At 44.7% G+C, this 15,203-nt stretch overlaps 1 protein-coding gene across 2 annotated transcripts in view; it reads left to right on the top strand.

Moving 5' to 3' along the window:
• TGFBR2 (transforming growth factor beta receptor 2) overlaps positions 1-14,550 on the top strand; it is a 76,288-nt gene extending 61,738 nt beyond the window's left edge. For both annotated transcript variants that reach the window (XM_088521149.1, XM_088521148.1), the window contains exons 5-7: positions 2,543-2,684; positions 10,715-10,842; positions 14,040-14,550. In XM_088521149.1, coding sequence (XP_088377275.1) covers positions 2,543-2,684; positions 10,715-10,842; positions 14,040-14,219 — 450 coding nt within the window. In that variant the 3' untranslated portion in view covers positions 14,220-14,550. The remainder of the gene's footprint in view (positions 1-2,542; positions 2,685-10,714; positions 10,843-14,039) is intronic.
• Positions 14,551-15,203: the final 653 nt, after the last annotated feature.

Here is a 15,203-nt window from a genome sequence, read left to right as displayed (position 1 = left end):
TGACTGCACTACTGCTCTATGTGAGCAGACCACTTCTGGTGTACCCCAGCATGTACAAAGCCAGTCCTCCATCCCCAAGAGGAGTGAGCGGATAAATGGAGAGATAGATCACTGCTTTAAAGGCCACTAATAAGCCTGTTTAAGATTATGATGCTTTATCCATATGCAAACACATGCAAGAATATAAGATAATAATTACCCTGTTTCTTTCACAACTAAGTAGCATGGATAATACTCACCTATTTCACAGGGATGCCAGGAGGATGTTTATGAATGATTTGAAAATGTTATCTGTCAAATGCATCTCTAAATGTTGGCTCTTTTGATAAAAACTCCTGTGCTATAAATTCAGACCCTGTATTAAGTGAAGAAATCCCTAATTAATTACCATGTATAATTATACATAGGTTCACATAAGCAAATAAATAAAATATTTTCCCTATTTTTTTCTGCACAACCTTAGGCTGTAATATTCAAGGCAGATTATTTGGAGCACAAAACCATTTTTTCCCACTTACCCAACTCCCTACCCTCCCTATATAAATGCAGCCTTTATTGGATGTAGAATATCAGTGCCCTTAGTGACTGCCTGGGAACATCTTTTTCCCCATTAGAGTCTTTGTGGTCTGCCCATCCATGATGGGTGATATCATCAACATCATTTAATGTGGCTGCATAAATCTGGACCTTTGTCCCATTGTGTTCAAAGTAGGACTAGTAGGTACCACAAGGCCATCAGTTCCTCATCTTAACAGGGTTGATGACCTTATGCTTTCACTCAAATAATGAGGGGTATCCACTGCTGATTTGACTGACACACCTCAGGGCATAAAACACCCCATGACAGCATGTAAGAAATATGAGGGCTCTGGTAAAAAGATCCCAAAGTTCCCAAAATATTAATATACTACAAGGAAAGGAGCCGATCCCTCACTAAAACTTCTGAAATGCAGACAGATGCTTGCAAAAAGAAAGTATATCTAGATTCTAGAGTGGCAATCAATTGCTGGAGTTCAGATACTTCAAAAGGCCTTGAGAGGTCTTTGAGAGTCAGTATTTGAGTTTCTAAAGATGCAGGAGAAGTATATTCTAAATATAATCTAAATAATCTAATAATCTAAATGCAGATAAAAGGACAGAGACAGATAAGAACAGATGATAAATCCTAAGCAGGAAGGAAATATGATTGGCTTAATATCATTCTTGAAGTCATTTTATTTTGTTTCTGCATTTTCAATTGCACTTTTCAATTAGATGGCTTCATCATCCATTGTACTCTTTGGGTATTTTTGACTAGGGAATCCTCTGCTGTTACTGTACCTGTGACAGAAGCAATGTCCTGATCTCTCTTGCTGTCTTCTTATGGTGCATCACACTTTTTGTGGCAGTTTTTCCCGTTTTCCCTGAGCCCAGGGTGATAAAGCCTGTTTGCAGAAGCATATAAAGTGGATGTCATAGGGTGCTCCCAAGACCCCACATTTATTATGTGGCTGTGCCATGTGCTCTAGGTGCATGTGCAGGGGGGTTGAACTAGATGACTTCTAGAGGTCCCTTCTAACCTTAAGCATTCTATGATTCTATGATTGCAGACCCTTTTACTGAGGTGATCTTTACCAGTGCTGTTTGCTGTTGGGCTCCATAGTGATGACTGTAGTGCAGCCTCATTTGAATCACAGGTCCTCCTGCATCAGCCAAGTGCGCTTGTCTGTGTTCGTTGTTAACCAGTCCCCCATTTGAATCTACTTTTTGCTGATCAAAGCTCCATTGTGTTCAGGTTTTCCAAAGGGAGTAGATTTCTGCATGCTACCCTGTGAAGGATTTGTCATTTGAGACCAGCTGTTGAGTGGCCCAAGAATTACTCCTTAAATACTTCTTTTTTGTGATAAAAGCAGATATTTTTAACTTAGCCTTCTGTAATGCAAGATGATAATCTAGAGCACAACAAAGCTGCTAAAATCGTTGCTGAAAATCACTCAACATGTATAAACTTTGAGAGGAGCATTTTTCAAACAATGGGTCAAATGTGTGCTGCTGCATTCAGTATTTGTGTATTTGTTTTCTTCTGCCAGGCCCTCATTTTACCATTTTATTTTTAAGACATACCACGAAAAGAAACAGCTAACCCTATAATATGAAGTGCAAAAAAAGTACAATGTGTTTCATGCTCATCTGAAAGACGCTCAGTACACGACAGTTGCCAAAGGGCAGAGTTTATCTCTGTGAACAGCCAAAGCATGAGAAAACTCGTCAGTAGCAAAGTCATTTGTTCATTTGTTTAGGAAGCTACCAAGGGCTTCCTTTTTTTTTTTTTTTTTTTTTCTTTCTCTCTATCTCTAGCATTTTGCTTTTACCAAGGGAGATGCAAGTAAGTTGGCAGTCAAGACAAGGAAAAGATTCCCCTTGCAGCAGAATATATGGCCTGTGCCAAGGATAGCTGCTTTGTTGGGTATACATCAAATGGCAATGTTTCTATGAAAGCCAAAGTCATGAACATGAATTACAGCTTCAGTTCGTGAACACTCCTTTGCCTGTCTTCCTGCAGGTCGGCACAGCGAGGTACATGGCCCCTGAGGTTCTGGAGTCCAGGATGAACCTTGAGAATGTGGAGTCCTTCAAGCAAACGGATGTGTACTCCATGGCTTTGGTCCTCTGGGAAATGACATCTCGCTGTAATGGTGTGGGAGGTAAGTGCCATCAGCTTTCTTATCCCTAAAGGTGTGTTTGGACAGATGTGCTCTTGCAGTTCCAGTCATTCCAATGCACTTGGATGCTTCATCTTAACAGGCCTTTGGCGCTATGAGAGACACATGTTCCTGAGCAGGCTTGAAGGGTGAACATCTGAGAGAGTGAAAAAATCAGTCCTTGATTGGTGTAAGGATAAATTTGCTGTGAGATAAACCACTTTGAGAGATTGTTAATGGCTTTTTTTCTTTTAACTTACAACATCTTGAGAAGCCACAGATTGTCTAAGTCTAGCTATCCTGATCCAAAATGGTTAGAAATGTAAGACAGCCTGAAATAATAAGACCAAGAAGTGCTAACTGCTCTCCATTTACCTTCATTAAATGTTAATTCTGAAATGGAATGAGGGTGATGCAAGTGTCACTTTTATTAATTGATGATTTCAGTAAGAATTGTCATAGCAATCCAAAAATGTTCCTACTTTCCCAAGAAACACAGCTGCAGCCCATCATTCTCTATGATGTTGCAAGAAATCATCCACATGAAACACCAAGGGTTGTTTTATAGAGTGCAGTTAAAAAAATGAGTTGAACTCGCTATCAGAATTGCATCAGGAAGAGCTGCTACGCTTGTTCATACTCAGAGTTTGTTCATGGAAGCAAAGTTTCCATGCTTTGCATAACACTGACGCAGAAATCCCAGTGTGCCACATTGATATGTGCTAGAAGTTGCTGTTGAAATACCTGTGTTATATATCACAGAACTTGAAGGCTTTCAGCTTAATTTAGGGACTAAAATGAGACTGAGCTACACACAAAATTCTTCATTCTCATAGTAGTGTCTAACATGCATTGGTGCTCGCAGCTAACAAAAACTTCTGTGCAATCTGGGGCTTCCATAGGCAGACGAAGGAATGAGGATGTTGCAGGTAACACTGACAGATGTTGTGGTAGATGTGAAACTATGGTCCAGTTTGCTATCCTTCTCCCAAAGCCATAGAGGCTAGCTTTTCCATGGACTTGAGCCAGTTGCATCAGAGGGCTGCCACAGAGATAGGACAATCCTGCAGAGTAGAGGACTACATTTTGGGGAACACAGTGCGCAGGAGGGGACCAGGGTCCATGGGAAGACATGCTGTTGCTAACTGCAGCCTGTTTCTCTGCGGTAATCCATGGGATACCATGAGCATGTCCGTGGAGGGCTCTGGAGTGGCTCTGCAGGACGTCTGTGTGGCTGCATTGGGATGGCTGTGTCCAGGAGGGAGGAATGCCTCCGCCTCAGGCTTCTTCTGGGTCTGAGCAGCATTTGGTCTTGCTGGGTGGGCTAGGCTGCGGGTCACAGATTTTCCCCTAGCTGCACCCTGCCTGGAAAGCTACAGAGCAACTGTGTGTGCACCCAGCTAGTGCTAGCATACAAGCACGAAAAGGAATCATTCTTTAGTCAAGCATTTTAAGGGGGGGGAGGGGGGGGGAGGAAAGATGCTTCCAGAATTGAACCTCAGTTTGGCATCTTCCAAGGCAAACCTATCCACATTTAACCCTTGTGGGCCTGGATGCTTTTAAATATATTGGCACAGGCTCAGCCTTTCATTGCATCTTCTAAATGTGGTTGAGGAAATTTAAAACCTGAGAAGAGGGATCTTTTCCCTGTCTCCTGAGTTCTTTCTGTTTCTTGCATTTAGCAACTCTGAAGTTTTTTATTTTTACTGGTGCCTGACTCTCTTCCTGTTGATATTTGCTGAGTGCAGTGAAATGGAGACTGTGGCAAGAGCAAACCTCATTGCTGCTCTTCTCAGAAGGCAACTACCTAAAAGAGGATGTAAACAGAGTTTCATAAGGAAGGAAAAAAAAGCCAGCATGTTTAGCTAGAAGAGATTGACCCATGATAACCTTGAGAATAAGAACTAAAGTCATTTTAGGAAATGAACAAGTCTCTTAGGTCCAGCATCCCCTTTCCTTTCAAGGTGGAGTTTAATCCCCAAGTCCTGATTTTTCCTATTGATTCCTCAGTCATCCTTGTCTCCAGAAACACATTTCTTGGATTGCATTTCAATATTTCAGTCATCTTTCCAGGTGGCTGAACTCCTCAGCAAAACCACAGGAATATTTGGGCAAGCCTGTAGGTCCCAGGGGGTGGAACTTGGGCTTAGTGTCTTCATGCAGAGTAGCTAAATACCATTCCCAGGATGTAGCTCCCTTGGCTTGTGTCTGGTCTTGACTGAGCTGCAGCAGCATTGCTCGGTTTCTCTCATTTCCTTCTTAGATATTTCCTTTGGTTCATGCAGGCTGACTGTTTTTGCAACCAGCTGGAGAAATACCCTTACAGTGATTCATGACTGTAACTCCCCGCAGCTTTCTCTCTCCATCTGTCACTTGTCTCCTTTCTCTGGGCAGAGCCTTCCAGAGGAGCTCCCTCAGCACACGCCAGCCCCACCGCTCCTCCTAAACACTTGTGCACCCAGAGAAAAGACCTCATGTACCCACTGGATCAGCCCAACCTGCTCGAAGCCAGGCTTCCCAAAGGGGCCTCACAAATGCAGCACAGGCTTGCTGGCCACGTTAGCTCACTGTTGCTAGAAGTAGTCCATGCATGTTTTGGAAGCAGGAGTATCAGTCTAATGCTAAGACATTAACAACTTCAGTGGCGTGTGGCGGGGAGCTAATTGCCATTCGGCTGCATAAAGATGCAGTGATTTTGTCTTTAATGAAGGCAGCTCTCAAGCTTCGATGTCAATGTGCCGCTGTCTGGTGAGTGCAGGAGGTGACGGAGGCAGGTCCTTTCGCTAGAGCAGCTTTGTAAAACACGATCCCTACAGTACGCCAGGCCTTTGGAGTGAGCAGACGTTTAAACAAAAATACCCGGCAGCATAATCCATCCTGGGAAGCTGCTGTAGTGCCTGAGCAGGTGGGATCAGCTTTCGAGAAAGGCCATGCTGTTCACTGTTACTTTGTTGTGCTAAATATGGAGAAGCAGAAATGGGGCACAAGGGAGAGGGAGACAGAGGCAAAGATCGAGTTTGACTGATTTTTCACTGGAGTATAATTTAAGAGGCATATTTAGAAATTCAGCAATACTACTTCGGGGAGAACTTCAACTGCTCCACACTGCCGTTAACTTGGTATTTCATTCAGTGCAACAGCTGTGCACCAGATGCTGCACACTGCAAAAATTATATAATTTTCATCTCAACCACTTGCTTTCAGAGCAACACAGCCTTGGCGACTTAGGCAAGTGTAATTTTTCCGACAGCCTCCTAGAAAGAAATGAAACGCGTCTGTTTTTTATTGGAGTGGCTATGGGTGCAGGATTGCGGGGGGTGGCAGGGGAGAAGGAGCATGAAGGGAGCTCTTCTTGATGTACAAGGCTGGGCAAGAGGCAGAGGATAAACCCCTCAGAAAATGGCCCTGTTGCCATGCAGTATTGTGCACTGCCTGGAGTTGTGGCTGACTTTAGTCTGGCCGAGCCGTGATGGAAATGACAGCCTTGTTTTAGCAGAGCTGTGCTTAATGTGAGCAAAAGCTCTGATTAATCTTACACCTACATGGAAAGAGTCAGCCAAGAACTCTAGTTGGGTCACTAAGCATTTGTGCATCCTGATTTCAGCCTGTCTTTCTGGGGAATGTCTGCACTGTGCTGGCGCATGGTGTGATATAGCCCCAAGCTGGTGGGTCCACAGTGTGGCGTCATCCCATGAGAGCAGGGTCATAGAAATTTTGTGTTACTACAGAGCTTCATGGTAGCGAGTAAGCTGAGGTCAAGAAGCAAAGGTAACTGTAGATAAGATCACTGCACTAGGCCTCATGTTGTGTTTACATGTGCTCTGCAATCCTCTACTTTCTCACCTCAAGATCCAGTGCATAGTGACGAAGTGGCCTGTAACCTTATCCTTATGCCAGAGTTGATGTAGATCCAAACCTTTGGAAATGAAGTCGCTTAAAACATGTCTGTGCTAGAGAAGCTGCACAGGGAGTTCACTGTTCCCAAATGGAGTTAGTTGCAGCTTTACATGAGTCCACCTTCAGGAACTCCAACCAGGGTTGGAGTTTTTCCTTCCTCTAACTACAGCTGTTCCCAGGAAAGTATAAGTCATGTATCCCAATGTGTCCCTATCTCTCCTGGCCACTGATCACACTCTGAATGTGTGGAATGGGGAGCTGAGGAAAAACATGAAATAAGCATTTGAGAATCCCCTACCCTTGAACTGTCTCTCCAGCCTCTGCCCAGTTCCTTTGCATACCTTTGCACTAGACCCACCATTCAATTTCCAGAAATGTGAAGGGAACACAAGCCCTGCATACACCACACACAAATATTTGGCTATGCACGTGTGCTCGTGAACTGTCATGGTAGCTCTGCCACTGATTTATCCCATCTGTGGCTCAGCTTTTATAGCTCTAAATTGAGTGGCATTGCAAAAGTACCTAGAAGTTTCAGAACAGAAGCCCACTGGTGTGGACAGCACTCCGGTATTTATTTGTGCCAGTCTTATTTCATCCCATTCCTGATTCAATTCCACAAGTGAATCCTTGTCTTCCAGCAGGAGGAATTGTCGCACTGAAATCATCAGGATCCTGTAGGGGAGTGTCAACAGGGCTTCCAGTCCAGACCTAAGGGAAGAGAGTCTTATTACACAGAACTTAGAGTAGAAAAAGGTCACAAGACAGAGAGATACTTTTTTCATGAGGAACCCACGGCCAGATTTTCCAAAGCATTCATCAGTCCCAGCAAATAGGTTTTCAGGAGTGCCTTTATCTGGGGCTGAAAATCCAGTTCCAGCCTTTCTGAGAGTTATGGCCATGCCAGTGGCAAAGGGAACCAGAGGCATAGTGATTAGTGCAAGGTAGCTCACAACAACACAGGGATTAAATGCTGGAGGTTAAAGTTGAAGGCACCCTGCCATTATTGAGGCGCTGTAGCTCATGAAGATGTTATGACGCCCCGGGTATTTATGGCACTTCAGCCAGTTGTCGTTTTTGGTGCCTGACTAGTCTAAAAAACAAGGAAAAGAAACATACGGAATGAAAAATAGATTCAGCATCTGTGTAACGCAGTGCACAAGCAGCTAGCCACAAACATCTTAACTTACCTCAAATTGACGTCTGTTACATCTACTGTAGCATGTCAACATGGTCTATGAATAACCCCAGCTATTATTGCAAAATATGTCTGACACCTGAGATTCCAGAGCATCAGGATGATTTACCACAAGAGGATTCAGTGGGCTTTTCTTTCTGAGGGAAAGAGAAACAAGATAAGAAATAGCAAGAAAATGCTGCGTGCTTTTCAAACAGAGGGAAAGAACAAATATATTTCTACAAAGTCATTACAGCGAATTGACATCTGGCCTCAATTTCTCTTTCTTTAAATAAGAAAAAAAACATCCTCAAAAACTTTGCTTTTGGAAGAGGAAAGCTGCTTGCATAGGAGGAAATTCTCAGACAGGGAAAACATATTACAGAGCTATAAGTTGCCCAGGATAGCTTTCCCTTCCTGCTGTAAAACATCTCCTGAACCTGAATGGCTTTTGAATTAAGCTCAACAAGAGGGAACACATCAGCATGACAACACCAACTCTCCTGTTGGACATTCAGACTCCTCTGAAAAATACACAAAGGGCAGACTACAGCCAGGCTTGCAGGAACTCATGGAAAAGGTGCATACATGCACATGATGACCTGTTTATAAGTAGACTATGTAGTCCCAGCAACTTTCAAAAGATCCAGTGATATTATGCTGCTGTCAAGAGAACAAGAATGCCATTTTTTTGCCTGACACTTGCACCTCATCTCCCTGCTCTTTTCCCATCTGTTTTTTCCCTCCTTGGGTTTTGTCCTTATCAACTGGCCTTAACAACTCCTTGACAGAGGCACTATCTTTCATGCTAGTACTGCATATTGCAGTACAGATCCCTGCACCTTGGCTGATGTCTCTGACCACTACCATAGGCAAATAGTTACTGATGTAGATGGCATATGAAACAGCAGTCTGGGTCCAATGCCTAACATGCTATGTAGACTTCCTCAGCAATCATTAATGTTCTGGTTAGCTCTGGAAGTGAAGGTATCTACTTTGTAATCATTTTACATCCACTGCATCATAAATCAGGCTTGACCAGCAAGATGGCAACTTCCCAATTAATTCCTAGGGCTAAGGGCTTGTGAATTTACTTTGGCTTAGAAATCTCTAATTCTGATGCATTTGAAACTGATGGACCTTCTTGTGGAGGGAAGAAATCAAAGCAGAGTTTGGCACTTGAGTATTAAAGAAAGTGGTTTACTTCTGAGAAGATAAGAGTTGTGTTTCAGGACTGTAGCCGCTGCCCAGAGCTCTATGTTGACAGTGGCCAGCAGCAGATGTTTTGGGGGAAGAAGGGAGACCTCTGCAAGAGGCAGCTGTGGGGCAGTCTGCCTCTGTGTACACACATTTGACTGCAGCTGGATCTGTAAATGCTGAAGATCTGAAGCACAGAGTTTTATATCTCCTCCAGAATGTTTTTTACTGTATCTTGGGCTACTTTAGGTGCTAGAAATCCCCTTTCCCCTGTCACTTGCTAAATTCCTCATCTCGTGACCAGAATGTAGCAATGACTTCTACAACCTGACTTTAAGATGTTTGAGAAAGGTACTTGTCTTCCTGCAAGTCTCATTCTCCACCTTTCAGTTGTTGAATACCCCCTTTCCTGTTATGGGACAGGGCCTGACCTATCATCTCAATCACTAGCAGCACCTTTTTTTTACTGTATCACCTCTTATCTTTTTCTGAAGTAAACGAAGCTAAACTTTAGAGATTCTTCCCTTAAAAGGAGATTATGAGATTTTTTTTTTCTGGCCTTTAATCATTCTCACCATCCTCCATAAAGCCTCTTTTTTTTTTTTTTTCTGTAAAATGTTCTTTCAGAGGAGAGAACAGTGCTGGCCGCTGCGTTTGAACTTTGGTTGTAACATTACACAGCAGGAGCGTTTCTCCCATCTTGTTCATCTCACTTGTAACACATCTCCTAGGCACTCACATGCATTCTTCAGGCTGCCTTGTAGATTACACTTCAGTTTTTCTTGCCCTCAATTAATTCCTAGAAAGAAATAAGAAGCTGTAGTACAGGCCAACTTCATAAATCTTTATCTAATACTAGTAAGTCATTAGGCCTGTGAGTAAATTCTTCATCTGTTCCCAAAGAAACCACAGCATTTTCTACATTGTGTCAGCATCTACTCTAATATTTCCGCTCTCAGAGAGTTTTTGAGTTTTCTCCAAACGGCCCATATGTCTCTGCCTTTTCCTTTCTCTCTCCAAAGAAAAGCAAAGCAAATAGGCAACACACAAAGAAAGAAAGTAGAATGGCAGCCGCCCGTTCAGGAAACTGTACCCGCTGCATTATGGGTCAAAACTGACTCATTTAGGGATAGAGGCCTAAAATAAGAGCAGCCTCCTGTTTCGAGCAGGGGATGTGGCTCAGTAATCAGCCCGGGTGGTTCAGCAGCTTCCAGCACCACTTCTTACTGCAGCTTTGTGCTTTTTCACGCGACTGTTTCATCCTAGCACATTGATATCTATGCCCTACAGAGGTTTCAGGTTAAATTTCAGCTGGTAAGTGTGTGTGAAGCCCGAGAAAACTAAGGGGGACCAAAGCAAGCAATTCTTGCAAGCCAAGCTCAAGCAAAACTGTCCTTAAAGCCACCATGAGTTTGGCCTCAGTGGAGATTCAAAAGCAACTGCAATCACCATTATAGGCTACTCTGATGCTCTGGCAGTTGCTAATATGATTATGCACAAAAGGGTTCAAATGAAAATTGCTCAGTTGGCTAGAAAAGAGAAAGGGAGGGAGGAAGGGAGGGTGAGAGAAACGCATTTGAAACATTTTTTTTTTGGAAATGCCAACTGGCTTTGCTGTGTTTGGAGCTAGTCAGGCAGAACGGCGTGGCACCGAGCAGCTAATCAGCAGCTCCTGCTCCTTCCGAGGACACCCCGCTCCCTTGGCACTTGGCCCCGGCGCAGCCCGGCTCACTGACCTTGTGTTTGCTTATCCTCTTGGCAGAAGTGAAAGAGTACGAGCCGCCGTTCGGCTCCAAAGTGCGAGAACACCCCTGCGTGGAGAGCATGAAGGACAACGTCCTCAGAGACAGAGGGCGGCCGGAGATCCCCAGCTCCTGGCTCAACCACCAGGTAAGAGCGCCACGGGTGAGTGCCTCAGAGCCACGTCGTGTGCTCCACTGTGGTCCCAAGCACCGAGCGTAGCTCAGTGTCCTGACTCGCAGGATGGGCCTTTCCTTGAGCCAGACTGCAACTCTGTCGCTGGTGCCACCAGTGCTGCGTGTGGTGCAGACACCACACCAGGCTTAACCCCAAAGTCCTAAGGGCCACCAAAACAACAACAAAAAATAGTAAAATGGAGACTAGACTGTCATCCAGATGGTGACAGACTAATTGGAGCCTTAAAGCACACTGTGTACAGGCTCTGGAAGGTCCTGGAGAGCTGCTTCACATGTGGGTCTGTTCAGCAGAGAGAGCAAATCCTAGTACTTCATCACAGAGAGCAGTCCCAGTTGCATCCCAGCTGTGACAGGATTAGGGAAATAGGAAGTAAGTCTTCAACAAGTAAGTCCTTTTCCATTGCATATCGTGAAGTATCCCGTTGGCTTTCTCCCTTCGTGGACAGCATGGTTTCACCTCCCAGCTGGTAGTCACAGCCCAATTTTTCAGTAAATCAGAGTGAATGGAGAAAAAAGTCAAAGCCATGCATTTCGCAGCCTGTGCTCTGAGCAGTTTAGTCAGAAGAAATAAAATGAGAATTGTATCAGAGGAAAAAGAAGTGAGGTTTGGTTCCACTTGTCAATGAAATGTGTTGGCTAGTCTTTGTAGAAAAAAAGGAAAGGATCACAAACACTTACAGGGAAAAAATGACAACCAAGATCTGTTAATATTTCCATCAGGGGCAATGTAATACTCTCTTTTTTGTTCTGTTTGGAATGTTAATTCATGATCTAGCACCTACTTAGGAAAGGTCCAGTAAGTGACTCCAATCAGTGTCCTTTCCAGCCAAGCACAAGGCATCCTCTGCCTACGAGTGTGTCAGAGTGCAGCCCCTTCCCAGTCCACAGTGACCAGCTCCTTCTGTAACCATCTGCAAAGAGGAGGATTATTTGGGCGGAGGGTGCTGTAACTGTGCAGAGAGTTGTATTTTGAGGGACACGTGGATATCTCATTTCACCAATACTAAAAGGCCGGTAACATTTCTAGAAGCTAAAGATGTGGCCATTTCCTAGCTGACATGTTGAACAGGGGGAGAGTATGCTAATCTTCATCATCTTCATCTTTACTGAATACAACGGGTTACAGAAGTGTTAGAATATGGCTGAGCAAGTAAAAGTGATTATGAGTTGTCTGTGTTTTTTTGTTTTCCGTGAAAGTAGAAAGAAGTCCAATTCAGTAACATATATGCGCTATTTTAGAAAAGTCCGATTAACAAAGCAGAAAAAAAAATCATGAACTAGCTCATTTGGGAGAAAAAGTAAATGGAAGAAAATTCTTAACATTTAGGAACACTGAAAGAACGCTTCCCTGCATACCCAAAAGTCAAGGTCTCATGTGTGGGAAAAACAAAAGTAAAGAAGTGCAGAGACCTGATTTGGGAACCAGAAGAACAATAGGAGGATCTGTGGTCAGCAAACTCGAGGATAACAGCAGCTTTCTCAAGAGTAAAAGGAAATATAACTCAGTACCAATGCCTCACTGGGTATGAAAGGGAAGATGAGTGGTTACGCTCATGCAAAGGCAGAAGTGGTCAGCAAGTATTTCTGCTCTGCGTTTGGGGAAGCTGCTGTGCTCGTAGCAGAAGATGGAGGAGGTACAGCCAAAGTCGTGGGCGCTCGCAGCAGGCTGGGGGCAGTGCTGAGGGCTCGTGGTCGGGCTACCTCGGGGACAGGGCTGCCCCAAGGGGCTCTGCCACAAGCCGGAGCACATCAAAAGGTGCAGCAGGAGGAGGAGGAGGTAATTCCTTTCCTCAGAGCCCCTGCAGCATTTCATGCTACACTCTCTGCAATTCAGTGATGCAGAACTTCTTTCCTATGAGGGTGACAGAGCCTTGGAACAGGCTGCCCAGAGAGGTTGTGGAGTCTCCTTCTCTGGAGATCTCCCAAGCCTACCTGGATGTCACCCTGTGCCACGTGCTCTAGGTGTCCCTGCAGGAGCAGGGGGGTTGGACTAGATGATCCCTGGAGGTCCCTTCCAACCTTGAGCATTCTGTGATTGTGTGATTGTGTGACTGGCTTCAGCAGGGCCGTGGCAGTCGGCAGCAGCTGAGGGGCTGCTCTGAACCCCATAGACGGTGCCTGCACCGCAATGGCTCTTCCATATTCATTCCCTTCCCTCTGCAGTCGAGTTTTCGTAATGAACTCATTATTCATTGTGATGAAATTCTGCAATGGATTTACATATTACATTTTTTCTCCCCATAATGAGATTTGTTGCACTATTGATTTCAAGATAATGTTTAATATTTAATTTAATTTACTGCTTGTAATTTCAATACCAGCAGAAAAAAAAATGTTATTTGTATACAGACAATAATGTTCTGCCATTAACATTGACATCAGTCAACATCGCCAATTAGGTAAATTATGCAATTAATGCAGTGTTGTGAAATGTTATTTTTTTTTAAATAAGAAGTTTAAGATAAATCCTACTTAATGGGCTTTTAGTGTCATAAAGCAAAGCACACAATTTCCTGGCAAATACCTCCTGTTTATAAAATGCATTACAAAGATGCAACTGTTTTTTTTGCTCCTGTAAACATGTGCATCAGCATTGAAACGAAGGTTAAATAGTTACATCTGTGAGTGACATGTGTTTAAGTGCTTGTGGGATTGCGGCCCATATTTGCACATAGATTTTGTTAGTTTGCAAGGAAGTCGTAAAGGGCTGATGCCGGGCTCGATATTGCTGGCAATCAGAATCTTGATCAGAAGGCCTGCATAAAATGCGGGCATGCAAAGGCATGGGTTGAGTGGGAAGTGATGTGATCCGAGAAGCCTGGTCATGTTTATAAAAAAATTACTGCTTGATTCTATAGCACTGGTCCAAAGTACCGTTTCTCCTTTTTATAAAGTAGCAGAATATCTATGTCCGGGAATGACAGCACCAGTTGCTGAAAATATTGCAGTAGTGTTTCTTTTTTTAACTCCCATTGCAATAACAGCAGAGCCCATAAAACACCTCTGGGACCAGTTCGGTAACCACTGACACACGCAGATAACTCTGCAGACTTGAGAGGGCACCAAAGCAGAGCGGCCCCAGCGCAGGCGGCGGGTGACTCAGTGCCCGGCTCTGGGTCACGCTGCTCTCTCTGTCTCCGGTCTCCGCAGGGCATCCAGATGGTGTGCGAGACCCTCATCGAGTGCTGGGACCACGACCCCGAGGCCCGGCTCACGGCGCAGTGCGTCGCCGAGCGCTTCAGCGAGCTCAAGCACCACGACAAGCTCTCGGGACGGAGCTGCTCCGAGGAGAAGATCCCTGAGGACGGCTCCGTCACCACCGCCAAGTAGCAGCAGCCAAGAGCTCCTGAAGGGAGGGAAGTTGCTCCTGAACACCTTCACCTTGGCCAAGGAAGGAGTCCCGCTCAGTGCCTTGACTCGCTTCCTGCAGGATGGAGACTGTCACTGCTCCCCTTATGCTGTGGCTCCGGATGGGGAGACCTCTCTGTGGGAATTGAAAGCTGGGGAGTAGGTGTCATACTATAGCATCGGCCGGCGGTATCTTGCCACGGGAGGAGCTATGTATGTTAGCACTTCCTCAGGAAACGAGATATGAGAATAGCTAATAACATTATGCACTTTATTAATGCCTGTATATAACTATGAAATTGCTATTTTTATATATATATATATAAAGTGTGTGTGTGTATATATATATCTATAAATAGCCATGCTCTGAAGGAAAAGAGGTAAAGTGCTTCCAGGAAACCAGCAGTGCACTAGGGAGCCCTTCCCAGTGTGGAAAGAGAATGGGGAGAGTGGCTTATGATGACACCAGCAGTTGTGCACTAAGCACCCTGCCCAAAAAAAGGGTAGGATTAATATGCAATAAAAAGGTGGCTTTCAAAGCACCTGCTGTGCTGCCCGGGCTGTGGCCCTGCAGTCCGTGTCACCGTGGGCAGGCACGTTGAGCGGGCTCAGCAGGCTGCCTTGGCTCCCTCCCATCAACACCAAAGTCCTCCCGGGAGCCCACAGCGGTGGTGCTAGGGGGTTCAGGCCATCCCACACGCTTAGAATCGTTATTAGGATCATAAAATCAATACCGTTGGAAAAGACCCTTCAGGATCATCAAGTCCAGCTGCCCACTTGTTTCCATACAGAGGTCATTAACGCTATACGTGTAGCGCTTTCAATTTACACTGCTTGCGAGCAGGTTGCAAAAAACAGCAGCAGGATGAGCCATCCCCTCCTCACCTCCCCATCCCAATCTGTGTAAGGCAAGGCATGGCCAACAAGGGTCCGAGCAGGGGTTTATATTTGCTGTGCCTTCTTCAT

Source organism: Tinamus guttatus, unplaced genomic scaffold (genome assembly GCF_059628265.1).
Source record: "Tinamus guttatus ecotype Peru unplaced genomic scaffold, ASM5962826v1 Tinamus_guttatus_pri_ptg000115l, whole genome shotgun sequence".
NCBI lineage: Eukaryota > Metazoa > Chordata > Aves > Tinamiformes > Tinamidae > Tinamus > Tinamus guttatus.
This window is presented reverse-complemented; position numbering and strand designations above follow the sequence as displayed.